General features: G+C 53.8%; 12 protein-coding genes across 12 annotated transcripts; 4 read left to right on the forward strand and 8 right to left on the reverse strand.

The window, feature by feature from the left end:
• Positions 1-100: 100 nt before the first annotated feature.
• On the reverse strand, positions 101-1,236 carry CAOG_06879 (hypothetical protein). The gene is made up of 2 exons (XM_004344450.2): positions 972-1,236; positions 101-623 (listed from the first exon to the last, which is right to left on the reverse strand). The coding sequence occupies exons 1-2, from the start codon at positions 1,191-1,193 to the stop codon at positions 369-371; spliced, it is 477 nt and encodes a 158-aa protein (XP_004344500.1). The 5' UTR covers positions 1,194-1,236; the 3' UTR covers positions 101-368.
• A 149-nt stretch (positions 1,237-1,385) lies between these two features.
• Positions 1,386-2,619, reverse strand: CAOG_06880 (dephospho-CoA kinase). Its single transcript, XM_004344451.2, has 3 exons — positions 2,472-2,619; positions 2,171-2,374; positions 1,386-1,977 (listed from the first exon to the last, which is right to left on the reverse strand). Exons 1-3 carry the CDS (start codon positions 2,584-2,586, stop codon positions 1,610-1,612), a joined length of 687 nt encoding a protein of 228 aa, XP_004344501.1. The 5' UTR covers positions 2,587-2,619; the 3' UTR covers positions 1,386-1,609.
• Positions 2,620-2,782: 163 nt separating this feature from the next.
• Positions 2,783-3,688, reverse strand: CAOG_06881 (hypothetical protein; the record flags this gene model as incomplete). The annotated part of the gene is made up of 2 exons (XM_004344452.1): positions 2,783-2,801; positions 2,883-3,688. 2 exons carry the CDS (start codon positions 3,686-3,688, stop codon positions 2,783-2,785), a joined length of 825 nt encoding a protein of 274 aa, XP_004344502.1.
• Positions 3,689-4,103: 415 nt separating this feature from the next.
• CAOG_06882 (hypothetical protein) lies at positions 4,104-7,179 on the forward strand. Its single transcript, XM_004344453.2, has 5 exons — positions 4,104-4,629; positions 4,728-4,837; positions 4,922-5,903; positions 6,064-6,360; positions 6,487-7,179. The coding sequence occupies exons 1-5, from the start codon at positions 4,228-4,230 to the stop codon at positions 6,949-6,951; spliced, it is 2,256 nt and encodes a 751-aa protein (XP_004344503.2). The 5' UTR covers positions 4,104-4,227; the 3' UTR covers positions 6,952-7,179.
• Positions 7,110-8,536, reverse strand: CAOG_06883 (ubiquitin-conjugating enzyme). The gene is made up of 4 exons (XM_004344454.2): positions 8,341-8,536; positions 8,112-8,174; positions 7,520-7,856; positions 7,110-7,397 (listed from the first exon to the last, which is right to left on the reverse strand). Exons 1-4 carry the CDS (start codon positions 8,470-8,472, stop codon positions 7,267-7,269), a joined length of 663 nt encoding a protein of 220 aa, XP_004344504.1. The 5' UTR covers positions 8,473-8,536; the 3' UTR covers positions 7,110-7,266.
• A 156-nt stretch (positions 8,537-8,692) lies between these two features.
• On the forward strand, positions 8,693-11,028 carry CAOG_06884 (Rbm17 protein). Its single transcript, XM_004344455.2, has 2 exons — positions 8,693-10,720; positions 10,824-11,028. The coding sequence occupies exons 1-2, from the start codon at positions 8,791-8,793 to the stop codon at positions 10,922-10,924; spliced, it is 2,031 nt and encodes a 676-aa protein (XP_004344505.2). The 5' UTR covers positions 8,693-8,790; the 3' UTR covers positions 10,925-11,028.
• On the reverse strand, positions 10,972-13,395 carry CAOG_06885 (proteasome component region PCI). Its single transcript, XM_004344456.2, has 7 exons — positions 13,340-13,395; positions 13,056-13,160; positions 12,711-12,889; positions 12,507-12,615; positions 12,081-12,380; positions 11,774-11,913; positions 10,972-11,639 (listed from the first exon to the last, which is right to left on the reverse strand). The coding sequence occupies exons 1-7, from the start codon at positions 13,355-13,357 to the stop codon at positions 11,090-11,092; spliced, it is 1,401 nt and encodes a 466-aa protein (XP_004344506.2). The 5' UTR covers positions 13,358-13,395; the 3' UTR covers positions 10,972-11,089.
• A 168-nt stretch (positions 13,396-13,563) lies between these two features.
• Positions 13,564-16,247, forward strand: CAOG_06886 (hypothetical protein). The gene is made up of 9 exons (XM_004344457.2): positions 13,564-13,693; positions 13,802-13,936; positions 14,096-14,196; positions 14,352-14,489; positions 14,569-14,658; positions 14,747-15,394; positions 15,516-15,721; positions 15,831-16,002; positions 16,115-16,247. The coding sequence occupies exons 1-9, from the start codon at positions 13,618-13,620 to the stop codon at positions 16,184-16,186; spliced, it is 1,638 nt and encodes a 545-aa protein (XP_004344507.1). The 5' UTR covers positions 13,564-13,617; the 3' UTR covers positions 16,187-16,247.
• Positions 16,248-16,385: 138 nt separating this feature from the next.
• On the forward strand, positions 16,386-18,429 carry CAOG_06887 (flavin-binding family monooxygenase). The gene is made up of 5 exons (XM_004344458.2): positions 16,386-16,699; positions 16,828-16,889; positions 16,977-17,524; positions 17,619-17,729; positions 17,829-18,429. The coding sequence occupies exons 1-5, from the start codon at positions 16,402-16,404 to the stop codon at positions 18,307-18,309; spliced, it is 1,500 nt and encodes a 499-aa protein (XP_004344508.2). The 5' UTR covers positions 16,386-16,401; the 3' UTR covers positions 18,310-18,429.
• CAOG_06888 (hypothetical protein) lies at positions 18,360-22,522 on the reverse strand. Its single transcript, XM_004344459.2, has 6 exons — positions 21,835-22,522; positions 21,647-21,753; positions 21,265-21,560; positions 19,969-21,031; positions 19,548-19,778; positions 18,360-19,405 (listed from the first exon to the last, which is right to left on the reverse strand). Exons 1-6 carry the CDS (start codon positions 22,455-22,457, stop codon positions 18,447-18,449), a joined length of 3,279 nt encoding a protein of 1,092 aa, XP_004344509.1. The 5' UTR covers positions 22,458-22,522; the 3' UTR covers positions 18,360-18,446.
• A 50-nt stretch (positions 22,523-22,572) lies between these two features.
• CAOG_06889 (WD repeat-containing protein 5) lies at positions 22,573-24,282 on the reverse strand. Its single transcript, XM_004344460.2, has 5 exons — positions 23,975-24,282; positions 23,403-23,828; positions 23,137-23,279; positions 22,869-23,022; positions 22,573-22,790 (listed from the first exon to the last, which is right to left on the reverse strand). Exons 1-5 carry the CDS (start codon positions 24,171-24,173, stop codon positions 22,690-22,692), a joined length of 1,023 nt encoding a protein of 340 aa, XP_004344510.2. The 5' UTR covers positions 24,174-24,282; the 3' UTR covers positions 22,573-22,689.
• Positions 24,283-25,360: 1,078 nt separating this feature from the next.
• On the reverse strand, positions 25,361-27,385 carry CAOG_09010 (hypothetical protein; the record flags this gene model as incomplete). The annotated part of the gene is made up of 7 exons (XM_011272395.1): positions 25,361-26,358; positions 26,433-26,602; positions 26,667-26,738; positions 26,810-26,881; positions 27,052-27,123; positions 27,183-27,248; positions 27,314-27,385. Coding segments are annotated over 7 exons (1,522 nt in total), but the record flags the coding sequence as incomplete, so codon positions are not given.
• Between the last annotated feature and the right edge of the window lie 5 nt (positions 27,386-27,390).

The following is a 27,390-nucleotide window of genomic DNA, read 5'->3' on the forward strand; positions in this document are numbered from 1 at the left end:
GAGAGTGAGCACAATAATGCAACAGCAATAATATACACGATGGGTTTGAGTGGCATCGAGCTTGAGGATGATGAGAGGGAGCGATTGGAAAAAGCAAAGATGGGAAATACTATTGTTCATATTTTTTAAGCCATGATAAAACACACACACACGAATCGCTCCAAACAAACATCAGCACACAAGCAACAATGAGAAATTACAAGCAATCAGCAACCAGCCCACACGGTCCATCAAGAACAAAACGTGGAGCAAGACAGACAAAACAGAAATGTTGCTAAACCATGGTTGAAAACCCCTCCAGTGACGAGTATGGCAAAGCTGTCAAAAGCGCCTGCACCAAAATTCACCTTCTTGTAGGGTGTGCTTCCTTAGTTGATGCCATAGGAGACCTTGCATTGCTTGAGGACGTCAGAGTAGCCCGAGCAGAGGCCAATGTCGCGATCGTGGGTCTTGATGCAGTCGAGGAACTGCTGGAGCTCGTACGAGCACACCTGCGAGTTGTTGTTGTTGTTGTACATGGGCGCTTGTTGTGCCACGGGTGCAGGTGCGGCCTCGGCAGCAGCGGGCTGGCTCGACGACGAGCCGCCGAACATGCCAGTGACGGCGTGGCCGATGGTGTGTCCCTGGCGAAAGCAAGCAAAACAAAGGAGCAAGGAAACTCAGTACTTCAGCATTGAAAGCAACAGCGCAAGGAGAAGTCAAAGAAGGGGGGAGGGAGATTGCGTTTCCAATGCAGAGCCCATAGAAAAAAAAAAAAAAAACTCAATGGAAATCCCATACAAAAAAAAAAAAAAAAAAAAAAAAGGAAGGATCTCGATCGTCTTGGCGGTTTTTGATGCTGCATTTGCTATTGTTCCGCTCTTCTGCACTTGACTTCCGCACTCGACCAGAGCGTGTTCTTGCATCAATCTCAAACACAGCGGGTGGGAGGAAGGAGAGAGGGAGAGAGAGAGAGAGAGAGAGAGACGTACAACGGCGGAACCGACAGCGACACCGGCGGCAGTCGTGGCCATCTGGGCAAAGAGGCCGGGCTGCTGGGGCTGGGGCTGCATGGGCATGGGTGCGTGGTGCTGGACGGGCGCGGGGTGGTGCGGGGCAGCAGCGACGGGGGCAGGCGCGGCAGTGCGGGCAGGCGCAGGGGCGGCAGTGCGGACGGGAGCGGCCTTGGCGGCGGGAGCAGAGCGGCGAGGCATTGTGACTGGAAGTGGAAGTGGGTTTGAGGTTTTATGAAGAGTGAGCTCGGACTGAAATACAACTTGGCACACTATAAATATGGGAGGTAGGAGGGTGAGGGCGTTGGTTAGGGTTGGTGCGATTGGAAGCAAAGACAGAGAGACCGAGCGTTAACCAGCCATGCAGCATGGAGGAGGGTTGAAACCGACAAAGGAGCATTGAATAAGAATATAGTACATAGTTATGGTGACACGGCAGCGGAGCAGCGACATCCAAAGTCCAGCACAGCGACATTCAAAGCACGATTTGGTCGCTCCCACCATCAGCGTCGCGTCGCGTCGTGAGCCTCCATTATTTTGAAAACCCAAATCATGCCAGAGCCAAGAGGCATGACAGATAGTAGCTCCACAGCCGTCCAAAGAAGCCGACTTTGCGCTCAGCGGGCATCGCGCGAAAAATAGTACCACCCACTTGCGACCGCAACGGCACTTGCTGCTAGAACAGCGGGCGAAGGAATTGTCCAGAGCGTCTGCAGCTCTGCAAACACTGCCCGAACCTGGTTGCGCGTGGCTTCGAGACTGCCCGAGTTGTCAATGACAATATCTGCTCGTCGGCGCTTCTCCTCAATCGACATTTGCGCATTCATGCGACTCCGTGCGTCCGCCTCGCTCATGGAATTGCGAGCCATCAGTCGCTGCAGCTCGGCCTGTTCGTCGCAGTAGACGACAACCACGCGTCGCAGATAGCGAAGCAATTGGCCGCCTTCAAAGAGCAGCGGGACGTCCAACACTGCAATGCGCTCTCCTGCTCATTGTGGTTTTTGTTCCCGCCGACGTAGAATACCAAGCGACACCACGGGCAGCGATTTCAAACAGACCATGGTCCAAATCAGATGTACAAAACGGGGTGGTCGGTGAGCCAGACATCCACCGATGTTCGATGTTCGAGCGCTCGCAATTCCAACAAACCGTCGTCGTCGCGCGACCGCCAATCGTACCTCGAATGTAACACTTGAGAATCTGCCTGAACATTTCCCGGAAGACAGCGGGATGGACAGCTCCGTTGAGCTGCCGTCGCTTGTCTGCGTCGTTGAAGATGAGCTTGCCCAGCGCGTCCCGGTTGATGGTCTGATCAGGCAGCAGGATTTCCCGGCCAAAGATCTGAACAATCTGCTTGTACGCTGGCTTTCCCGGCTCGACCACTGACAAAAAAAGCAACGCAGCAGCAGCAGCAGCAGCGGAGTGAGTTCGTGATGACCAGTCTCTCAATCTCTCACAGCTCTCACTTGGCTCGCTCACCTTGTCGCGCAATGAGGTCTGCGTCAATGACAGGAATCTTCAACTCGTCCTGCAGCATCTTGGAGACGGTGCTCTTGCCAGTCGCAATGCCGCCAGTCAATCCGATCAGCAGCATTGTTGTTGTTGTTGGGATTTCTGAGAATGTCAGAGAATGCGACTGAGCTCCACCCGATTGTTTGAATACATACGTGTATGAATATATACTTGCCAATTTCGAGCAAACGCTGACTGTTCCGTCACCAACGTGCTAGATTTACAACATTTTGTATTTTGTGAGGACAAACAAACAACAGCAAGAACCGAAGGGCCGTTTACAAGTTACGAGAGCTCCTGTGGAGCAAGCTATATAGCAAGCTGTGAGGCAATCTGTGAGGCAAGCTGTGTGGCATGGCAACAAGCTGCATCCACTACCAAGCGCGTGCAACGATACTCGTCAAGTTGCCGTCCTCGTTGGCAACATATTCATCAAGATCAGCCGACGCCTGGCGCCAACGGCCATGCCGACGCTGACTCTCACACCGAAGAAGTGACCCTTCAATGCGGATGTTGCGGGACGTGAGGCTGAAGTTGACGCCTGCCATCAGAGTCCCGTCAATGTTCTCGATACTCTCGTCAAGATTCAAGCAGGATTCTTTCCAGTCACGACCGTCACCAGTCAAACACTCTGCGTACAGCATGTTGTGGTCCAAGCGAACGTTGCGGGAGCTTTGCGACAAGATACGACGCGGCGCCCGCTCATGAGCGACTGGTGTTTGAGCAATCGTCTGCTTCCTGGTGACCTTCTTTTTGCGATTCTTCTTGTTGTCGTCCTCACTGTAGTCAGAGTCATTCGTGTCGTCGTCATCGTCGTCAGCATCCGTTTGACGCGACTTCTTGGGCGTTGCGGTCTGCTGCTTGTCCTCGGCCATTTCAGAAGCAAGACGCTTGGTGGTCACGCCACGGGAGGTTGAGCCCGTCTGCCTGGGTTTGCGAGCACGGAAATTGTAGCCCTTAACCAGCGTCTCTTGCTGTTTCTCAGCAGGAGTGGCGGGAGTGGCAGGAGTGGCAGGCGTGGCCTCAGCAGTGGTAGCTTGAACGGGCGCCTCGATCTGAGGGCCGTCCTCGTTCCTTGCGTCGGCGATCCTGGACCTGTCACTGATCTCTGTCTCTGGCGTGGTAGTCCTTGCAGCACGCACTGGAGTTGAGGCAGGAGTACCCGAGGGTGCCTTCGTTGCCATCAGGAAAACTGAACAGGAACGACAAACAAACAAACAAACAAAACTCGACTAAGCTCAAAGCAACTCAGTGCTCAGTCACTCCTTCAGTCACTCCTCGCTACAAGTAGTGGCCACGAACAAGCGTAACACACTGGCACTGTTCATTTTGTCATTTGTTGCCGCGTTTCGTTGTTTGTTGTTGATTGTCTGAGTTGTTCTGTTTGTTTTCAGTCACTCCTTCAGTCACTCCTCGCTACAAGTAGTGGCCACGAACAAGCGTAACGCACTGGCACTGTTCATTTTGTCATTTGTTGCCGCGTTTCGTTGTTTGTTGTTGATTGTCTGAGTTGTTCTGTAGCAACATTTTAACTTTGATCAACTTTAAAAATGTTGTATTGATTTTGAATTTTCAAACCTCTGAAATCCACTCCCTCTTCTCTCTCTCTCTCTTCCACACACTCTGTATTGTAGGTGACTACAGTCCAAAGACCAAGCGCTCGTGTGTTTGAACTCAAATCCAACCCATTAGCATTAGAAAAAACAAAACCATCGTGCACAAAATGCAGCAGCCGACGAGCTTGGAGGGCTGGACGACCGTCCCAATGCAGACCGGCGACAAGGCGTACCTGAACTCTGCCGGAAGCGAGATCTGGGCGCCGCCGTCGTCTGCGCGTGCAGGTGCAGGTGCACAGTCAAGCACGGGAGGCAAGCCGAGGCCCATGTGCGGCACGCTGCGCGTCGGCGTGGTGGACGCCAAGCTCGCTGGAGCCAAGGAGCAGGACTCGCTCGTCGTCATCGCCACAGACCAGCACGGCAAGCTCGTCCGCAAGGCACAGACAGACCCGCGCTTGAAAACCAACGCTCCGAGCTGGTTTGAGTACTTTGACGTCTCGGTCGACTATGGCCGCTTTGCCCACCTCTCCATCCGCCAGCCGCCGCGCGGTTTGCTGAGGTTTGGCAAGGTAAAAGAACACACAAACAACTCAGTGCTGCTTGGCAGCCGAGCCACCTTGTAACCCGGGCTCACGTTGAAGTGTGATTTGACATTTTGCAATCATAGGGTGAAGAGTTTGCGCGCGGCGTTGTCGACCTGACGCCCCTCCTCGATGGCACACAGCATGACGTGCGCCTCAACCTCGTTCCCGCGGGCCAGATTCACCTGAAATTGTTGTAAGGCAGGCAGTATCCTTGATGCTTTTTGTTGTTGTTGTTGACACATTCGGGATGACTCAACAACCTTGCTGCTGCTGTCAGCTTCTCGGACGAGTCGGGCATGTTTGGCTTGGACCTCGCGGCGACCGTGCGTCGCGAAAAGCGCACCAACATCAACGTGCCCTTCATTATCGAGGCTTGCGTCACCCATGTCGAGAAAAATGGCCTCGACAATGTCGGCATGTACCGCATTTGCGGCACCAAGACCGCCGTTGACGCGTTGCGCGCGCGCTTCAACCAGGCCGGCGCGCAGACCAAGTTCGCTTTCGGAGAAGACGAGGATATCAACAACGTCGGCAGCTTGCTCAAGCAGTACCTGCGCGAGCTTCCCGAGCCGCTGTTCACGTATGCCAAGTTTCACGACTTTGTCGCCGCTGTCAACATGATTGATCGCGACCTCGAGGCCAAGAAGGACGTCTTCCGCCAACTTATCCACTCGCTTCCCATTGTCAACCGACAAACCATCGTCTACTTGATGCTTCATCTGAGCCACCTTGCCAACAATTGCAATGAAAACAAGATGACCCCCACCAACATTGGCACGTGCTTTGGCCCCTCTGTGCTGGCGCCGCCGCCTCCCATCGTCAAGAAGGGCTCCAAGCCGCAGCCAGCGGATGTCGACATGGCCACTCTTGCGGCTCAGGCTGGCATTGTCAAGTTTATCATTGAGCACTGGGCGGATCTTGCCATTGAGACTGCCCCTGCGCGCCGCGTCATCGCCGCATCCAACATTCCGGCTGGTTCTCCAGCCTCCGCCGCCGCCGCCGCCGCTGTGGGTGCATCCGTCCCGCCCAAGCCCGAAAAGCCGTCGACCGCAGGCCGTCCTGCCCGTGGTTCCCTCAAACTGCCTTCGTCGGAGCCCAAGCCCACCTCCTCGCAGTTCTCTGCCTCGGACAGCATCCAGGCTGTTCTGTTCCTCAAGTACGACAAGGACAAGAGCCAAAGTCTCGACAAGAAGGAGTTTTCCGCGCTCTGTGGCGATCTTGGCTTGAATGCTGAGGAGGCCAACCAACTGATGGCTGATGTGAGTTGTAGCCGACCGCGTGTTTTGTTGTGGAGACGTTTGATGGCTTGGTGTTGTTCTTTTTGATTCCTTGTGGGATGCGCCTCCTCAACGTTTCTCTTTCTCCCCTCACCACCCTTTACCTTTCCCGTTCCCGTTTCCCATCCTTCCCATGTTACAGGTCGATGTCAACCGCGACGGAAACATTAGCTTTGATGAATTCCAGGGTCTCACCGACAAAATTGAAGTTTTCGTGGCCGCCAGCCAGGGTTTCCGCAGCAACAACAAGCGCGCACTTTCTGTTCAAATGTCTGCCTCCAGCGAGCTCGAGGCGGGTGTTACTGGCGATCAGTCGCCCGAGTCTGTGCTGACTCGTGCCGCCGTGTCACGCGCGCAGTCTGTCGCCGAAATGTCCCCCGAAGAGGAGGCTGAGGAGGCCATGGCGAACGGCAGCAATTCCATCCGAGCGCTGTTCCAGGTGAGATACATCAGATTGCCCCCTGCCCAGTAGTCCTTGACATTCCATTGCACGTTCGTTCTGTTCATTGATTGTTTTTCTGACCATCTGCGTTTTTGCTTGTCGTTTGTTGGGATGCATGGGCAGCGGTACGACGAAGATGGCTCCGGTTCCATCGGTGCCAGCGAGCTGGGCAAGTTGCTGTACGATGCTGGCCATCGCTTGACTGACGACGAGCTAAAGTTCGCCGTCCAACGCCTTGCAAACAAGGAGAATGAAATCACCTTCTCGGCATTTGCCGAATGGTGGGCCAAGGATGACAAGTTCCGCGGCCTCCACTTGACCGACACACAGCTCGAGCATCTGCATCGAGCTGCACAGTACTTCCAGCACTTTGACGTGGATATGAGCGGCGTCTTGTCGCGCGAGGAGTTTTCAGCCCTGTATGCCGACTTGTCTCATTATGGCCTGTCGCTTCCGTCGGAGAAGGAGTGCTTCCTCAATCTGGACAAGGACCGCGACAACACTGTCTCTTTCAACGAGTATGTGCAATGGCTGCTCGAAATCGGCTCGCTCGAACTGTCTGAGGACCTCCCCAACACGAGCGTTTAACAACGAGGTCTGGTCTGGGTTTTCGACATGTTGCGTTTTTCTTGTTTTGTTTTTTTGTTTTTTTTTGTCAGATTGTTCGATTGCATGCACTTTTTCTCTCGTTGTAACCTTGGTGATGTTTTTGGCGCCAGCAAACCAACCGAGAGTTGAACCGCGTTCTGTTTTTTGCTTGGTGATCATGGGTGACTTGATTGGATGATGCAGTACACATACACACACACACCAACACACATGCATCCATACAAATCCCATCGAATCAACGTCAAACATGTTGGCTAGAGTCCCCTCTTTCCTCTTCGTACACTGCAACTGCAACTAAGCAAACAGGTGCTCGATCGCTTGCTCGACGTTGCCTTTCGCCTTTGCCAGCGCTGTTTTGCACTTTGCTTCATCAAAGCCCATGTCCATGAGTTGCTTGATCTTGACATCGTCTTCTGATACGCCCGCTGTCCGTGACCCAAAGCAAGAAACAAAAAACAAAAGAAAAAAAGAAAAAGAAAAAGGCCATTGAGCTCTTTTCGAAGCAACAACACACAGCAAGCCATTCAGTGCGCTCGAGTTCACTCACGTCTTGCGTAAACGTCAGTCCAATACTTGGCAGTGCGATTGTACTCTTCTCGATTGCTGCGATACTGATTGGCAACAACTGCATCTTGTGGATCGTCGGGCTCGGGCGTCGACATTAACGCCTGAATGGACAGCATGACCGTCCTCAATGTCATTGCAGCCGCCCATTGGTCCTTGAGGATATCCAGGCAAATCACTCCGGTTTGCGAGCTCACGTTCGGGTGCCAGACCTTGGTTTCAAATTTCACAATCGGTGGGTTGAACGGGTAGTTTTGGGGAATATCAATCAGCAATTGGAACACGCCGCCCTCGAATGGGGTTCCAAGCGGTCCCGGGATCTACAGGTTATTCATTCATGAGGGTGGTGGTTGGTTGTACCAAGTCACGAAGAGTGAGTTTAGCAGCGAATTGGTGCATTCGATTGATGAAAGGCTCCAGCCAAAGAGCGTTCCTTCAGCTCGCTGCACCCTTTTGCTCTCGGCTAGTCCATGCTCAAACCAGCATAATCGTTGTGTCTTTGGCTTGTTGTTTCGCCCTGAGCTCGAAAGCGGCCCGGGGGGGGGGGAAAGCTTGCCTCATTCATCGCAACTCACCTCGCCACGCAGCTTGACAAACGAGTCCTCCACAAGAGAGAGCTTGATGTTGCAGGACTTCATCTACAGGAGCAAGCAGCAGCAGCGGCGACCGGCGGCGGCGGTGGGAGGGAGGAAGGCGCGAAACAATCAAAGAAACGGAAGGACAAGCAATTGATAGGTGCAGCGGATGAAAATTAGTTAGATTTCCGTATGAAATGGAGCTTGAAAGGCGGAGACACGGACTTACGCCTTCGTCAGACTGGCACTCGACATACTCTTTCTTGACCCGCGCGATCGCCTGTGCTGGGTGGTTGACGCCGCCGCTGCTGGACGACGACGAGACTGCTGCGCTTGTCGGGGCTTGCTTGCGACGGAACATGTTGTGTGTGTGTGTTTGTGATGAGAGCTGTCCAGTAAAATGCAAGCAAAACGACTGAGACAAAACAAATAGACTGTTCTCAGCTTTTCTGAGCGAGTCGCTTGTTGACTTGGCAATGGTTTCACATTGAATTTCTCGCGAAACGAGGCTGCCATTTCTTGTCTGAGATTGTCCGAGTGAACTCAGAGCTCAGCTCAGAGCTCAGTCTCTTTCCTTCCTTCATACCCGCTGCTTCTACCTACTGCTCGGCCTTCAGCTCCCCCAAGTCGTCCGATCGTTTCATTCTTGTTGTCTTGCCTCTGTTTAGGCGGCTGGCACATGTCGCTGTACGACGATCTCCCTGCACCCAAGAGCAGCAGCAGCAGCAGCAACGGGTCATCCGACGCTGTCAATGCTGCTCCGTTCCATCTGGCGCTCGGATCCGCCACGCCAGCGACCGCAAAGCCAGTCGTACCCAATGCGCTGCCAAAGCTAGCACCGTCGAGCATGGCTCCGCGGCAGGCGCCTGCGTCCATCACGGCGGCGGCTGCGTCTGCGGCCAAGCTGCTCCCAGCTCGCGTTGCTGCTGCTGCTGCTGCTGCTGCAGGCAAGCCACCCGCATCCGCCGTCGCCACTGTGTCAGCCGGAAACGCCGCGAGTGCATCGCAAGCAGGTGCTGCAGGAACAAGCGGGACCAAGCCATCCTCCTGGTCTGCTGGCGCTGGTGGTTTCATTGCCCCACAGCTGCTCAAGAAGCGACTCGCTGCTCAAAGCGATCTCAAGGCCACAACAACAGCTGCGCCTGTGGATGCTGCAGCAAGTGCTGCTACTGTCGTGGCGGCAACCACAACCGAGCCAGCCACCGCCAGCACCACGACAGTTTCAGCCAAACCCTTGCCTCCAAGTGAGCCAACAACGTCGGGTTGGACTGCGATTCCCGCTGCAGCTGCACCAGCTGCTGCCAAGGACGAAGTCTCAGAACCGTTTATAGCGACTGCGGCATCGCTGGAAGAGGTGCTGCACGAGTACCAGCCAACAAGACCGTTCAATTACGACGTGATTATGGAGGAGCGCGCGCGCATGCAGGCAGAGCGCGGTGGGAGCGATGATGACGACCACAGGGGCAGTCCACGAGCATCACGCAGCTTAGAGCGCTCTCGGCGAGGGCGGCGATCATCCCAAAGTCGTAGTCCCTCTCCCGAATCGCCGTCAACTTCTCGAAGCGTTTCCCCCATCAGTCCTCGCGGCTCTCATCGTCGTCCATATGCATCACGGCGCTCTCGCTCCCGCTCACACTCGCGCTCGCCCTCCCGATCCCCTTCCCCTCGTCGATGGCGGCGACGTTCGAGCTCGCGATCACGATCGCGCTCGCGCTCGCGCTCTCCTTCTCGTGGCGGTCGAGGTCGTTCCCCGATGGGTCGATCACGGTCTCCCACAAGACGTCCAGCACAGCACTTTGTATCATCCGCACACTCTCGGTCTCGTTCCCGCTCCCCTTCCCGTCGAAAGTCGTGGCGGTCCCCAGCTCGCTCCCGTTCCCGTTCCCGTTCTCGTTCCCGCTCACGGTCGCCAGCCCCTGCGCGCAAGCGGCCACGTTCGAGATCTCGGTCTGGCTCACGTTCTCCCACGCGTCGACAGCACTTCAACCCGCAGTTTGCACCTCCGCCGGTTGAGAATGTGCCGCTTCCTCACAACCAACCACCATCACCCGCACAACCGCCGGCACCAGCAACCACGGCTGCTCCCGTCGCCGCAAATGCAGGTCTGACCATGAGTGAATACAACGAAAGAATCAAGCTGTCTGGCGAGGAGGCATACCAACGGCGGTTGAAGATGAGCATGGGATCGACATCTCATTCGCCCTCGTCAACGACGACAAGTGCCCCTGCTTCTTCCGCCACCGCATCATCCGGAACTGTTGTAGAGCGAATGATGGGCAAGATGGGCTGGAAGAGCGGGCAGGGTTTGGGCAAGGACGAGCAGGGCATCAGCACTCCGCTGTTGGTGGCTAAAACCGGCAAGACCTCTGCCACCATTGTGCAGCAGCAGCAACAAACCCACCAGCGCGCCACTTTGGTCGTGTTGCTTGAGAACATGGTTGGCCCTGGCGAAGTTGACGACGATCTCCAAGCCGAGGTGACGGAGGAGAGCGAAAAGTTTGGCAAAGTCAAGCAGTGCCTTGTGTTTGAAGTCCCCAACAAGCAAGTTCGTGATGATCAAGCCGTTCGGATATTTATCGAGTTTGCCTCTGAAGTTGCCGCTGTTCGAGGTACGGGAAAACAACGAGTGTTGAGTGATGAAGGATGGGGTGGTTTGTCGTCCGCCAGATGAATTTTCTCAATTTTCTCGCTGATTGAATTGTTTCTATTTAGCTGTAAACGAATTCCATGGTCGGTTCTTTGGCGGGCGGCAAGTGCGTGCTTCCTTCTTTCCGGTCGAGCGGATGAGGAAATTCGATCTCGCACCTCCTTAGTTTTGCAATGCCTGGTGTCGTCGTACTTGAGAATTCTCGAATGATAATGCCATAGAATTGCACATGTAATCATTTCGCAGGCATACAACGTAATGCATACAAACACACGCACGCATAAAATGCCATGTAGATGGAGTGCAACACAACACAATGTCTTTACAGTCGCTAACGTCGCGGATGCATCTCCCGATCCACATCACCAGCACCGGACTTGCTCTTGCTATTCACACCCAGACCGCACTTCAACAGCGCGACGCGCATCAGCAGGGCCTTGGAAGCATAGTCATACTCTTCTCCAAACTGCAAGGCGCGGTGGAAGGTGGCGCTTCGCGTGTCGACCTGTCGCGCATACAAGACCTTGTTGTGGCTGTCGATGCGTGCGGAAATCTGGCCGGCAATGATCAGGGCGACAAGCTCTTGCTCCAAATCTGCAATGGTCGTTTTGAACGCGGTGGCCATCTTGGACATGTCCACCGACAAGAAGGGCGAAGCATACTGTTGCATGGCGCGCGATCGAATGAGCGCAAATAGAGCGCTGACGTGCGGATTCAAATGAATGTCCGCCGCCAGATCGTCGTGCAGCGAGCTCATGATGGTCAGAACGGTGGCATAGCGCGAGTGGTAGAACGCCTGGATGAGTTCGCGCACTTCCGGCACAAGCTCCAAGAACTGTCGGAAGTTTGGCAGATCGATCAGCTTGGACTTGATTTCAGCACTGTTCGGAAGAAGGAGATAGAAAGGGAGAGAGAGAGAGAGAGAAAGGGAGAGTGAGAAGCGATCGAGGGGGAAACACGGGCGAATGAGCACGCAAGCCCCATGGAATGAAATGCACAGATGCAATCAACATACCGGTCGAACGTGGCCAAGCCGCAGAGGGCGCCAAAGATGGCAATGTCTTGCGCCGCAATCACCTCGCTAAAGTTGCCGCAGATGTCAAACGAGACGTCCACAAAAACCTTGCCTGCCTGATTGAATTGACGCTCATGGAGCTGTGCCAGAAGGACAAGGAGGGGAGAACAAACGAAAACAACAAGGGGCGTGAGCCGTCACCAATCAACAGAACGAAAATACAAAAAAAGAACAAAAAAAAAAAAAAAAAAAACCACGACAACCCCCCCCCAAAAAAAATCCCAAACTAAATCCATCAAAGTCTCACCAAGTACAGCCCACGGCAAGCGGCAAGCTTGGCTTGCGACAGCGCATCGCAGGAAGGGTCGGCAGCCGCCGCCTCGCCCTTGGCCAGGTAGGCGGAGACGGTGGTCCACAGGGAGGCCTCCATATTGACCTGGATGACGGAGAGGCACACTTGCATCATGTGCTTGGTGGTCGTGCAGTAGTCTCTTGCGCGTGTGTAGCACTTGACCGCCTCAGAGAGCTCGCCACGGTCGTAAAAGTGATCACCAAGATCCGTGTTGCCCATTCGAATGGATTCCTTGATGAACGTGTTGCGATGGCCCTGAGAGAAGGTGTTGGGGGGTGGGGTTGGGAGATTTGGCACAAGTTACACGACCGTAGATGTGAGCAATAACGCGACACCGCGCAACCAACACGGAAACTCTTTGACAACAGCGGGATACTCAACTCGCAAATCCGTGTCCAGGCGCTCAAACAGATTTTGCGCTTTGCGGAAGGTGGCATCGACCCATGCCGAATCGACACGGTCTTCCGGGCGCGAGACGTTCGCCGCAGCTCTAAAGTGCACAAACCAGAGGTGATGAATTCAAACTCGTTTTTCGTTTTCATCGAACCAGGCACAGCCCTCAAATCGGGCGAAAGACAAACTTACGCTGCAACACGGAGGTCTTCGCCGACAGCCTCGTACAGCTTGGTGTTGAGCGTCTTCTTGAGGTCGTGCATTGCGCTTCGGAGGGCATCGACGCGCAGGTCGGGGCAGGTTGCCGCAATGAAGAGCAGGCGGATGATGCGCGCGTGCCCCGTGTAGTTGGATGCATAGATCTCGAGATCCTGTCCGCACGCCAGTCCAAAAAGGAGCAAGGTGATGCAGGGGGTGAGTGAGAGAGTGATGGACAAAACGTCAGCACAAACAGTCGTCGCCACTTTGGGCCAAAGCGACGCGCTCTGCAACGCCCCACAAAGCAGCACGAGTACAGCAAGGCAAAATGAGTCGTACCAGTCGGGGATGCAAGCGCAGCGGAGTGCTCGGGAGCAGCCGATCCAGGGACGAGAGCGCCGCTGAGGTCGTTGCTGCAGGCGCTGCAGGGCCAGTCGACGACGTCTGCGATACCCCAAGGAGCACACACAGAGACACAGATGGAAGAGCGCAAGAGCAAATGTGAGGACGCGGGCACAGAGCGAAGAATCAAAAAAAAAAAAAAAAAAAAAAAAAAAAAAGACCAGAAAAAAAAAAGAGCGCGAACAAGCTGAGAACCAGACTTCAAAGCACCAAAAACCAACCTCCATCGCAGTCGCCATTGTCGAACTGAGAAATGTGGGAATCGAAGCAATAATAACAATAATAGACTGGACGTGATAGTGATGATGGATTTGCAGCAACACACACACACAACAGCACGATAACTCTCAATCTGAGCTTTGCAGTATTTGTTTGTTTGGTCTCTGCATGTGTTTCTTTGTGAATGCAGTCTTTCTTTTTTTTTTTTTTTTTTTTTTTTTTTTTTTTTTTTTTTTTTTTTTTGTTTGATTTTTTGTTTTTGCCATTGGTGTGTGTGACCATGTCAGCACAGCAACAGAGTGGCGTCGTGGACGAGCAGCTCATCCCAATTGACATTGCATACAATCGGTTGCTTGGTACGCTCCACCCGACCTCTTGTCTGCACTCTGAGTGCTTCGACTGACATTGTCTGCTGCTGCTGCTGCTGCTGCTGCTGCTGCTTGCTGTTTTGGTTTGGTCGTCAGAGTGGCTCGTGGATCGCAAGCGCATCGTGCGAGAGTGGCAGTCGGAGCTGCCGGCCGTCCAAGCCAAGATCAGCCTCGCCATCCAGGACATGCCAGACGTCCCCGAGATCACGTCAATCCTACAAGAAGGATCGTGTAAGCCAGCCTTGGATCGCAGCGGGTTTGCTCAGAGTTGCTCGTCTGCCGCCGGTCACAGCTCACGTCTCGCTCTAACGTTGTTCCATACTAAAACTTTTCGTTGCGTTGCTGCATCACCTGGCTTGCCGTCTGGCTGGCAATGAACAACACCGACAGTCATCAATTACTTTCATTGCGTTCGTATTGTCGAGCTGCTCAAGGTTTCCGAGTCTGGCTCCAAGAACATTTTCGGCCAGTACTCGTCAAAGCGCATGAAGGTAACTACTGTGTGGGAGACGCTCCGAGTTTCGGTAGCATGAAGCCTTCGCGATTACGAAGGTTGATGCGCCATGGCGAGGGTTGCCTGAGCTACCACGCAAAGAGAATTCTCGCATAACTTTTGTCGACTTTTTCTTGTTTTTCTGTTGGGCAGGATTGGGTTGATATTGTCAAATCGTACGAGAAGGGCTGGATCTGCCTGGGCGAGATTGCGCACGTCATTATTCAAAACGTCAACTACGAAGTGCCCGAGATGAAGCGGCAGCTGACTCGCGCTCAGCAGCAACTCAAAGTAAGACACAATGAGAACACTGAATCGTTTTTCGGAAAGTCGTGCTCACGCGCTCACCCTTTGCTGTTCGTTCAACAAGGAACTCGATTTGAAGGAGGCCTCACTCATGTCTAGCGTTGCACAACACAAGGCAGCATTCCAAGCATCTTGCAAAGACCTCAAGATCACTGTATGGAAGCGACGCTTTCTTGTTTGCTGTTTTTGCTGGTTGTGCTTCTCTGGACACCTCGTTCTCACACTCCTTCATGCTCAACTAGGGGCAAAACGTCACTTCCGAGTTGCTCGAGTTGGTCCACGAGCTCGGGCCGCTGTACAAGTCCATCGTGGAGATGGTTCGCCAACCGAAATTCCGCCAAGCGTGCGAGCTGTATCGCGCGTTTGTGCAGGCGACATTTGCCGAAGGTGGTTCCGAGCAAGCAGCAGCGCGTCTGCCCATGGCTGCATTCCTGCAAGACAAGGGCAATGTGACTGTCCACGAGCTCCGAACGGGCGAGCATATCGAGGTGGCGGAACATGCTCCAGCAAAGTCTTCAGCCGCTGCTTTGGCTGCTCCAACAGAGCTTGCACAGGCGACAGAAGACGCAGCGGCGATCGATTGGGGCAGTGGAGGTGTTGAGGACGATATGGTGGTGCTTGACGATGGTGCGGACATCAATTGGGATGTGGTTGACGACGCCGGCCTCGCGGAAGGCATCATCTCGCTCGACGATGTCTCAAACGCCGGTATTGAGACGGTTGTTCAGGGTGACACTACCACTCAGACTGAGGCCCCAGTTGCCGACGCGGCTGCAGTGGCGAGCCTGGACTTGGCGCCCGAAGTTGTGACGGCAGATGCGGCTTTCTCCCACGAAACTGTCTTGGAAAACACCGAGACCCGCAATTCCTTTGTCAATGATTTGCTCGAGGTAAAAAGCGACAATCGTGCTTGGCGGGATGGCAATGTTTTGCGTTCTGTTTCTCTCTTTTTTTTTCTTCGTTTCGCGCCACGAGCTCATGTTAGATTCTACTTGTTTTGATTGAAAACAGCTCCAATCCTTCCTGACTCAGCGCGCCAGCGAGCTGGGAGCCCAGTCGACCGTGTTGGCCATGCACATGTTCGTGTCCGCAGCTCCGATTCTTCAAGACCAGACTGCTTCGAGTGTTGCGGCATATCTCGCGTCTGTCCAAGAGCCCCTTCAACTACTGACAGCATCACGAACGCAACAGCTTATCTTGTTGAAGGCGTCTCCTCGGTATGTGTCGCTTGACTGAATTGACTTGTCGTTCTTGAAGTTGTTTTGTTGACCGTGTCCGGGGTTTTTTTTGGTTGATGTTCTTGTCTTTCATGGCAAAATATTGCAGCTACGTTGACCATCTTGCCGAGACGCTGCTGCACGAACTCAAGGCGGCTCAACGCATGCAGTCGCGCATCAAAGACGTCGAAGCGCGCCGCGTTGAGGTTGGCTCGCACCAGGAGACCGTGCGACCAAAGCTAGCCCAGCTGATTGCTCAAACCAAGGTTCTTCAAGCTCAGGTACAGTGTTTTGTGAAAGCTTGGTCATTTTACGTTCTTGGTTGGGGTTTGTTGATCAAGATGTGTGTTGGTTTGCTCACTGTGCTTCATCATCATCGTCCGTACCTTTCAGATCGAGGGCGAGCTGTCACGTCAGTACAATGGGCGCAAGGTGCATATCATCGGTCAAATCAACACAATGTAGTACTGGGCAGCTTCTGTTTTCCAAGCCTGACAGCTGTTTGAATAAAACAATCTTACAGAAAATTCACGCTACACACTCCAGCTCCAGCTCCAACTCCATTCCATCGTTGCAGCTTTACATAGACCTCGAGCAGTCACCATCTTTTCTCAAAACTTGGATGATTCGAGTCCGCAGTGCCGTGCCAGATCAGTCGTGTTCTGTGTTTTGGTCTCGGAATGTCGATTGCGGCCGCCGTCGTTCTGCTGGCTGCGCTTGTGCTCGTGGCTGCCGTTGCACGGCTCGCTCTGATGCGCAACCCCATGACCTACACTGCGTATCTCAAGCGCTCTTCTCGGCGCCTCAAGTCGGATGGGGCGATCGCTGCAACTGGCACGGGTGAACTGCCCGACTCACCGCAGCCGCGCGTGCTCGTGATTGGCGCTGGGTTTAGCGGCCTTGCAATGTGCGCTGCCCTCAAGCGTCACGGCATTCCATTTGATTGCGTCGAGCGTGCACATGGCGTCGGTGGCAACTGTAAGCATTGCGGTTGACTGATCCGATCATGATCCAATTTGGCGACGCTTTGAGCCAAAATTTGGTGCTCGAATTTGACCCTTGCTGAGCGACTCGACGGTTGTTGTTGGCTCTCATCTGCTGCACAGGGCTCCATGGAACATACGACAATGTGCACATCATATCATCGCGGAAGACAACAGAGTACAAGGTACGTGTGTTCTCAAACAACGAGCCATTCATCGTTCGTTTCCTCTCTCTCTCTCTAACTCGTTTGTCAAACACACTGCAATGACAGGACTTTCCCATGCCCGAATCGTACCCCGATTTTCCATCCCGCGATCAAGTCCTTGCGTATTTGGAATCGTACGCGGCACATTTCAAGCTGAATGAGCACATTCGATTCAACACCGAAGTCTCTTCGATTGAACCTGCCGAACGCCAGCCCGGGTTTTGGAAGGTGTCCATCGACGGTGGACTGGATGGTCAGCGCGAGGAGAAAGTCTATGGTGGCGTGTTTCTCTGCAACGGACACCACTGGGACATGAGGTTTGCATCCTACCCTGGCCCCTTCACTGGCGACGTCATCCACAGCAAGCAGTACAAGTCACCCAGCTCGCTTGCTGGAAAGCGCGTCTTGGTGATTGGTGGCGGAAATTCCGCGTGCGACATTGCTGTCGAAGCCGGACGGATTGGAGCAGCCTCTCACATTTCCATGCGGCGAGGGTACTGGTTTTTGCCACGAACCATCGCTGGAATTCCGGCGGTGGAAATCATTCGTCCGTGGGTTCCAATCTGGGCTCAGCGTCTACTCATCCGCGCTTTTGTCAAGCTATCGATTGGCTCGTAAGTCGCCGTCCCACTTTCGATGCGAGCATCCGATACTAAAGCCTGTGTTTTTCGGTTGTGTTTGCCCTGCTTTTTTCGTTTGGAATGGTAGCTACACAAGTTACGGATTGCAGGTCCCCGACCACAAAATATGGGACCATCATCCCACCATCAATACCGAACTGCTGCATTACCTCAAGTTGGGCAAGATTGCTCCGCATAGGTTTGTTTTTTTGCTGAGCGGATTCGAACGTGACGAGGGTTGCGCTCGTAACACTCACCGACCCCGCGACATCGCTCTTGGCTCAACCTTTTCATGCAGTGACATTACTCGCTTTGCAGAAAAGACAGTGTTCTTTTCCGATGGCACGAGCTGCGAGGTGGACTTGATCGTTCATGCGACTGGCTTCAATGTAAGCTTAAAGCCCTTGCGCAGCGACCTGGTTGCCACTGAGGTGTCCCCTCACAATGGAAGAACGTACTTCCAGTTGGTCGATGGCATGTTCCCCATCGATCAACGCAACCTTTATGTTGTCGGAATTGGACAGCCCCGATATGGCGCTGGCTCACTGCTGACCGTGGTGACGGAGCTGGCTGCGGAAATGCATCTTCTTCAGCCTTCAGTCAGTCGACCCGTTGGCAGCCTGCTCGCCGCGGTAGGCGGAAAGCGACTGGCTCAGAAAAAGTGTGTTGACGCGCACTTGATCGACCCCATCGATGCGTTCAACAAATGCCTGCTCGTGCTAGGCATTGTGCCCCATCTCGCCAAAATCGACCGCCTTCTGCAGCTGATTGGTCGCTAATAACGACGGTGTGTGTGTGTGTGTTTGTGTGTGTGTGTGTGTGTGTGTGTGTTTCCGTTGTCTGTGTCTGATTGTTTTACACAAGTCCTGTGAATAGCAAATACAACAAAATTAACTCGCACACCAACCAAGAAAACTCATTTGGGTCGCAGTATGGCATCCATTGATCCAGGCTCCTTGTCATTGATCCGGAAGGTGACAATGTAACGGCTGTTGTCGTCCATTTCGTGTAAAATCACGTCCTCATCAATTTCCCAAACGTCGTCCTCAAAGATCGCGTCAGCTGGCTCCGATGCTGCGGTTTCTTCAAAAGCAGTTGAAACTCCACCCGCGGCACCATTGGGTGAGTTCTGGAGCTGATTGCTGGCGGCTGGCAGGGCGCGCGACATTTGCGAGAACGAGTACCGCGAATCGGAATCATGCACGGTGTTTGTGCCGATTGTGGTGGCGTCTTGGAGGGTATCCGTGACACTAGCCACACGCGCAAGCTTGTCGTTGGTTGAAGGGTGTTTCGCGCCGAGCAGCGGAGACGCAGTGGCGGTGTGTGGCGCACCCTTCACAACCGACCTCATCGACGCATCATCTTCTGACGCAGAGGTGGCTGATGGCGGAGTGTCGTTTCGTCGTTTTTGGGCTGGAGTTGAGGGAGCCGCTGACGAGCGTGCATCCGACGGGACAGGTCGGTGACTCTCAGAACTAGGAATCATGGGAGTGAGCGACAGTGCTTCGAGCAACGATTCGGCCGCATCGCCCGTCATTGCCACAGCACTGCGATCACTCTCCGTCTCGGGTGTTGGCGCTCCGATATGCAGCCCAGCAGCAGCAGCCTCAACTTCGGCTGACGCGAGCGCGCGAACCGGCTGGCCGCTCGGAAGATCGGTGACATCGGGTGATTGCGCGGTGATTTTGAGACGCTTGGCCAGCCCAGCAACCTTAAAGTCCAACCGCCGCGTGGTCATGCATAATCGACGCAAGGGCAAGCGAACAGCAAACTTGGTCGCGATGCCCAGCGACAGGCTTTCGAGTGTGTTGGTGCTCTGCAGATAGACTCGACGGTACAGCTGCTCGCCTTCCGCTTGGACCATGATGCACTTTACTGCTCCCAGACGACACGACGCAAAGAGCAAAGAGTCAGTGTGACCAAAAACAAACAGCAACAAAAAATTCAACGACCAGTTGGTCAACCGGCCGTTGTCCCCACTGCTCGCAAAACTCCAAAGCAAAGCACGATGACATACAGATTGACTGCGATACAGCCCGCTGGTCTGACCCCTTGATCAAGTTTTGAAGTCGAATTGCGGGTATGTCGCCCACAATTTCTCGCAAATCCGCTCGCGATAAGGCGGCCACTTCTTCGCCGGAGAAATCTTGCAGACCATCCGTGACGCTTGCGGAAAATCGCTGACGAAGTAGCCACGTCTGCAGCTGTGACGGTGAGAAAGCGCTGTCAAATCCTGCTCCGTTTGGGGCTGAAATGAACAAAAAACAGTAGGACAAACCAGTGAGTGCATCGCACTGGCTTTGGAGAGAGGGGGAGAGAGAAAAAAAAAAAAGAGAGAGAGAGAGAGAGAGAGAGAGAGAGAGAGAGAGAGAGAGAGAGAGAGAGAGAGAGAAAAGCAACTGAAGCAGACGACCAACAATTTTTGTGTGCCAATATACCTTTGATGGAAACGCGCGAGGCAGTCCGGCGAGTACTGGGGCTGGTGCTCAGTCCGCTCATGTATACGGCGCCACCATCCAGGCCCGGCAGCGTCCCGGGCGTGTCCACCATCGGAAGAAAGGACGGATTCAAGGGCCAGGTTGTGGTTGAGTTCGGCAAGGTTTGGAAGACAAACTGTGGCGAGATACCCGGCGAAAATCGCAGCTCACCAAAATTCGTGGCAGGGTTGGCCGCCATCTTTTTTGCAAAAGTCGCATCATCGCGCCTTCCAGCCAGGAACGGCGGTGAATTTGTAATGTCGACTTCTCGTACACTTGGCCACGCCGCTGTCACTTCATGGGTCTTCTGAGCGCCAGAGGAAGTTGTTGCAGGAAAGTCGCCAGACGACGGATTGCCAGATGCAGTGATGGATTCAAAACCGAGCTCCTCAGCTGCAAGAAACTGTTTGTGTGACTCGACCGCAGAACGAGAGCTGGATCCATTGCGATGCCCCTCGGGCCCGGGCAAGGACGATGAAACGCTCGAAACATCAAACGCACTTAGGGCTCGGTCCTCGACCAAGCCTGATGACGCATTCATGGGAAGACGAGCTGCGTGTGCTTCACGAGATAGGAGTCCTTGATGGGGACTGCCTGCGTGGCCACTTCGGATCGCATCGTCTAGAAGATAGTCCTTCAGTGATGCATGCTGAATCAGACCATCGCTGAGAGCATCAATGGTGCCGGGACTGAGTACGTCCATTGCGTTGGGGAGAAAGTCACTCAGACTGTCAGGACTCAGTAGAAATCGTTCGGGATCGGCAGAATCGCGCAATTGTTGCTCGAGGGCAAGCTTGCTTGAAAATGGCGAATCCATGGGCAGCCCGAGGGGCCGAGCGGGAGCTGCTGGCCATCGAGCGTCGGGCTTGGTGGCAACGGATGTCACCGGGCTTTTGGGCAACAGGACAAACGACGCGCCACCGCCAGGCAATGGCACGGCTTTGGCTGGAGACAGAATGGTGGTCACTGAAAGTGGGAGACCTTGGTTTCGGCGAAGGTCGTTTTGAAATTGCTTTTCGGCACCCTAATTGCAGAAAGCGTGAACGAGGAACGTGGTGCGCGCGGAAACCAAGCAGCAATGCCGGACGCGAGCGACAAACGGCGAACGTGCCAACCAACCAACCAACCAACAAACAACCAAACAACCAACAAACAACCAAACAAACAAACAAACAAAAAAAAAAAAAAAGTGAGGATGACAGCCATAGGCCGACACAGCAGAACGCCCAACCAAAAAACAAAAGTCCAAAGACATACCTTCTTGTACACTTTGATCATGGTGAATGCAGAAGAGATCAACGTCATTCCTTGGATGGTGGTCGGCCCGCGAGCAGCATTCGGACCAATGACCGCTGGGGCGTCGCCGCTAGATCGGTACGTGTCAATATGCAATCGAAGCGGAACTCCCTTGCTATTACGCGACGCACCCACTTCGGTGGAGAGGCAATTTAACACAATATAAATGGCAGCGCCTCGAGCAGCGCTCCACGAAAAGGAGACGGCATTGGGTCCCACAGGTTTGATCTCGGCAATTCCGTTCGACATGGATGACGCTACAGCACACGGTCAAGGATAGAAGCCAGTGGGTAGGCGATCTTCCAAACTCAAACCAATCCGATCATGGTGCAGACACACTTACCAATCTCGACGGCAGACGTTTGGCTGGTTTCGGAAACCCAGTTGTTCCATAGCTCGGTTTCTCGTAGCTCGTCCTTATGGTCATGAAAGTGCACATAAATGATGGATCTGCGAATCGCGGTGGTGAGTTTCACGCTCAAAACGTTGTTGGTGCGCAAATGGCTTGCGAAACTGAGTGAGAATTCGTACCTCAGAGCAGAGCTCGATGACGACGTTGAATCAGCGGGGTCGATCATACTCGACGCTGCTGCCTTTGCATTGAAGACTTCCGGCTTGACATCGATCAAACCCGGAGTCGGTATCGATGCGAATGAGGACGACGACGGACGTGCACTGGTCGACGTTGGCAAAGCGGACGACGACGGTGCCTGGCGCCAAAGCTCGTCTTCTTGAGCATGCTGCTGGGCTTGGTCACTCGCGGAATCGAGCAGTGGATCGTGTCCCAGCGCCTGCAGCGTGAGTCGGTACTGCCGCTGACGATCGAGATACGTCACCGGCAGCTCCGTCACGCTCCTCGTCTGCTTGGCGTTCAGCTCGTACACAAATCGCAGCGACGGAGGCAATGCTGGTGTCTTTTCGTGCCTCACCAGAGCGGCCAGCGGGTCTGCTTCGATGGTGGCGGTCGCGGCGGTCGCGGCGGCGTCTGGCATTGGCTCAGCTTGCGCGTCACCGGTTTGGCCACCTCCTGCTGCTGCTGCTATTGCGTGTGCAGGGCTTGCAGATGCCAGTGACGACGACAATGCTCGCAAATTCAATGCTGCATCGTTATCGGCGCCCCGGGACTGTGAGGCGTCGACGGACGTCTCCTTCATTTTATACAGAAGGGGGTCGGAACGCCTCCTCGCTCAGACTGAGACTTGAAAGAAGACAAAGAAAGAAGGCGACTGCGCAACGCATGACAAACAAGGATCAGCGACGAGTGCATGAGGGGAAATGGGCTTTTTTTTTTATCAAGCGACAAGCGACATGGAATCACACATCAACACAAGATCGGAACAACCAAACGGAAAAAAAAAAAAAAAACACTCAAGTCAGGATGGCCGCTCATGTATCAGACTTCCAAATTTTGATTGTGCAGTCCTTGTCCAGCGCTCCTGATGCAATGATATTCTCGGTTGGGTGGCAAGCCGCGCATAGTACGACGTCTGGGGTTTTGGGTTTGGGGTGAGATCACACACGTCCATCACTCATCAATCAAAATCTCCAATTCTCGCAAAACTTACCGCGATGTCCGCTCAACGTTTGCACAATCTCCTTCGTTTGGAGGTTCCAGATATAAACGAGATGGTCTTCCGAGCCAGAAACAATCCACTTGCCACCCGTGACGGAAAAGTTGGCAAAAATGCAGTACTTTTCATTCCGATGGCCAGTGTAGGTCTAGTACCACGATTAGCGACAAGGTTAGTGAAGCAGAACAACGTCACGCTCATGGGGAAAAAATAAAAGAAGAAGAGAGAACAAGCACGCCCGCATACAATCCCCAAGCTCTACCTTTAAGCATTTGCCCGTGTTGTAACTCCACAGGCGGAGCGTGCTATCCAGCGTTGCGGCCAGGATGTAGCGTCCATTGGGACTGAACTTGACGAAAGAAACTGGGGCGTTATCGTCCTCAATAAGGGTTCGGAGCAGTTGACCTGTTTGGTAGAGTGTCGCGGTGTGATGAGCTGCCGCTTCAACCCCCCCCCAACTTCAGATCAAACAAAGCAACCCCTTCTTCCCCGCCTCCTACATATTCGCTGCCAGAAAACAAACATTACCTGTCGACGCGTCCCAAATACGACACAAACCATCGTAACTCGACGACACAATTAGGGTGCCATCGCGGTTAAAGTGGACGGCGGAGACAGGATCGGAATGAGCGGGCAGGGTCATGTTGCACTTGCCCGTTTTGACATCCCAGATGCGGACAGACTCGTCGAACGAGCCGGACGCGATGAGCGTCGACTGCGGGTTGAAGTTGACGCAAAAGACATAGTTGGTGTGGCCAACCAGCGTTTTGATGCACGTCCGAGACACAATGTCCCAGATCTTGACATTCTTATCGTCGCTTGCCGAGGCGAGCTGCGTTGAATCGGACGACCAGGCAATGTCCGAAATACCAAGCTTGTGGCCCACAAGCGTCGTCTCAAAGTGGCCATCGCGGGCGCCCCAGATCTTGATCATTTTGTCTGACGACGATGAAGCTGGTATGTGTGTGTGTGTGTGTGTGTGTGTGTGTGTGTGTGTGTGAACGCGATGATGAGTGCAGAGAGGTGAGGAGGCAAGTTTCATCCACCAACAAACAGGAGCTGTCGGTCCAGACTCCAACAAACAGCCAACTCTTCCGTACCAAGCCAGTTGCCATCAGGGCTGAATTTCACCGACGAGATGGCCTTCTTGTGGCCCTCCAAGGTGTATTTGAGAACATAGTTGCAGGATACAGCTGCAGCGGAATCGTCATCGCCGCCTCCTTGCGCCTGCGCCTGCGCCTGAGCGAGCTGCTGCGCTGCAACGGCTGCTGCCACTGCGCTATCTGAAGTGTCCATCATGGTTTTCTTTTTTCTTGTTGCGGGCTATGGATGTGGGGAGAGCAGAGCTTTGGACTTGGGTTGTGTCTGCCGTGCGCTTCAGCCGGAATATCGGTGGCCAACGCGAACGACCTGCACCAAAAAGACAAACGCCACATTAGTGCAGTGAGCAACGTCGAGACGTGGAGTGATGGAGTGGAGCTGGTGGTTGGATGAATGTTGGCTGGGATTGCATTGGGACAAGGAATCCCTGCCTCTGCACACGCTCTGCACGCCGCCGACACCAGTCACACAATGGGCTGATAGTGAATGGCGATAGTGATAGTAGTGATGATGACGTTGACGACGTTGACGATCAAAGTCACTGGTCAAAAGAACAAAAGCAAAACGGTAAAAAAAAAAAAAAAAAAAAAAGTTTTGGCGCCAAAAAAAAAAAAAAAAAAAAAATCTGTTTTTTTGAATGGACGATCGCAGCGCTTTTGTTTGAGGACTTTGCGACTGTGCCAACGAGCTGAAGTACGTGCGCGTGTGTGTCTAGGATGATAGGATGAGCGATCGACACGCAGTCCCCCCCGCTTGTCTCAGACCAAGACGGCGATCCGACTCGGAAATGCTGATGCAGAATAATTCCACGAGGGGACAGCTCTGCGTTGCACATCCCGCCCTGCCTGCTGCCTGGCGCGTCGTCGAACAGCAGCTCAGAAAGCAAGGCGGGGTTGCGATGGGACGGGACGGGGTGGGGTGGCCGCGCCAGGAGGGAGGCCGCGAGTGGTTCAGGCGAGGTCGAGCGAGACGCGAGGAAGGGATTTTGACAAGTCAAGTTGCATTACCAAAAAAGCGAAAAAAAAAAAAGAATGATTCAGAGTCGCTGAGAGCAAAAACAGAGAGTTTCAAAATGGTGGAGCAGCGCCCGGAAAAAAAAGAGCCGGGTCGTAGACGGCCAAACAAACACCAGGGGAAGACCGAGCATAAACAGCAAAAAAATAGGGCAGGAGGGGATCTTTTCTAGCAGGACAACCGAGTGTGGACTGTGGAAATCGAATCGCTCGTTGGATTGAACATGAAAAACAATCACACATCAACGTGAAAAAACTTCGGAAGAAAACAGGACGGAGCGGACAACGACGGAGAATCACAGACGGAAAAACAAACATTCAGCAAAACTTGCAAAACAACAACAGGCCGAGCGAACACACCGAATTCGCAATTTACGCGGAATCGACATGCCCGGGCTGCGTGGAAGATGCGACATCGATGGTCGCGTAAGTAGTCGGGGAAGATGCGGGCGGGACACGAACTGACGAGGCGTTGGGCACGGACGTTTCGGCATACTGCACGTCCGACAAACCCACAGAGGCCTGGGGCGTTGATCCAACAGGCTCGTACAAGGCGTGGTCGCCAGTCGCAGACAAGGTTTCATAGGTGGGGTTCGCAACGTTTGCCGCAGCACCAGCAGACTTGGAAGTCGGCTCCGCACTCTCGCGAAGCTTGGTGGCCGAGCTGGTGGTTGCCAACGCAGTTGACGAGCGACGACGCCGAAGGGCCACAACCAGCGCAACCAGCAGTAGGAGAGCCAGCACGCCAAAAATGACTCCAAGAATAATCGGCAAAGAGGATGAAGCATCATTTGGTTTGGCGGGAGCGTTGGACGCCGCAGATGCCGCAGATGTCTGCCAAACAGACGAGGCGCTGGCGGCTGACGCGGATGCTTGCGATGCAATTGACGCTGAAGACGCCGCTGCGACGGAAGCAAATGATGCCGAGGAAGCGGAAACAAGAGACGCAATCGAGGCCGAAGCCGCTGAGGCAGCCGTGACAACGGAGGCAAGCGAAGCAGACTGCGCCGATGCGACCGAGGCGACGGACGCAACCGATGCAGATCCAGTGGAAGCAACCGAGGCAGCCGAGGCAGCCGAGGCAGATCGCGAGGACGCGACTGAGGCGATGGACGCTTGTGTCGCAGCCGACGCGACCGAAGAAGCCAAGCCAGAGGCGATGGATGCGAGCGAGGCGGCCGAGGCAGATTGGGTGGACACGACTGAAGCGATGGACGCAATTGATGCGTTGGTCGCAGCAGATGCAAGGCAGAAGCCGCTCATCATCACATAGCCGTCATAGCACTGAGTGCAGGGATCGGATGAAGTACATGTCAGACAGTTGGCTCCGCAACACGAACCGGACCCAGAGGCGTAGCAGGTGGCACAGGCTGTATCACACGCTGCAGTACAAAATGTCAGTGAAGAATGATCACAGGTACAGTCCAGTCAAGGCGGAACTTACGGTACGGTACGGATGCACTGCCGTATGTGCTGGGCGGAGCGACAATGTTGCCATTAAAGGTAAAGTTGTTGGGGCTCAGGTAGAGATTTGACTGCGACAAAGACAAGCCGTTTGGCAAGCCCTTGAACAGACCAGGCGGCAACGTGGTGTATGCATTGTTGTTCAAAGGCCTACAAGAATCGCAAAGTAAGAGGCGAATCGAGTCTGCGCAATGGAAGAACATAGCTTGCTTACACGGAAGTCAGCGCAGTCAGGCCTGTGAACGCGTTGGCTGGAATGCTGGTGATCAGGTTGTTGGACAAGTATCTGCAGATCAGGTCGCCAACAAGTAAGCTGGTTGTGCAGGATTCTATTCGTTGTGTTATTTTCTTGCTTACAGGTTGCCCAGCGCAGTCAGGCCTGTGAATGCGTTTGCAGAAATGCTGGTGATCTGATTCTGTTGAAGATATCTACACAAGAACGAGCGAGAGAGAGAGAGAGAGACAGAGAGCGAGAGAGAGAGAGAGAGAGAGAGAGAGAGAGAGAGAGAGAGAGAGAGAGAGAGAGAGAGAGAGCAAGCATTCGCGAGTGAACGATATGCCGTGCTTGCGAATGATTGATCATGCCTTTGCTTGCTTACAAGTTGGTCAGTGCGCTCAGGCCTGTAAATACAGAGGAAGAAATGCTGGTGATCTGGTTCCGAGACAGCGTTCTAAGAGACACAAAACGAATGAGTCCATGGTGTGACGATTCCTGTCTTTGCTTGCGTACATTTGTGCCAGCGCAGTCAGGTGTGTCAACGCAGGAATGCTGGTGAGCTGGTTGATTCGCAGAGATCTACAGATATTGGCGCGAACGAGTGAGGGATTCGAGCTTAATTCGTTTCGTCTTTGCTTGCTTACAAGTACTGGAGCAAAGGCAAGTCTGCGAAAGCATTTTCGGCAATGCTGGTGATCTGATTGTCCTTCCAGGTCCTACG

Source organism: Capsaspora owczarzaki (assembly GCF_000151315.2).
Source record: "Capsaspora owczarzaki ATCC 30864 unplaced genomic scaffold supercont2.12, whole genome shotgun sequence".
Taxonomy (NCBI): domain Eukaryota; class Filasterea; order Ministeriida; family Capsasporidae; genus Capsaspora; species Capsaspora owczarzaki.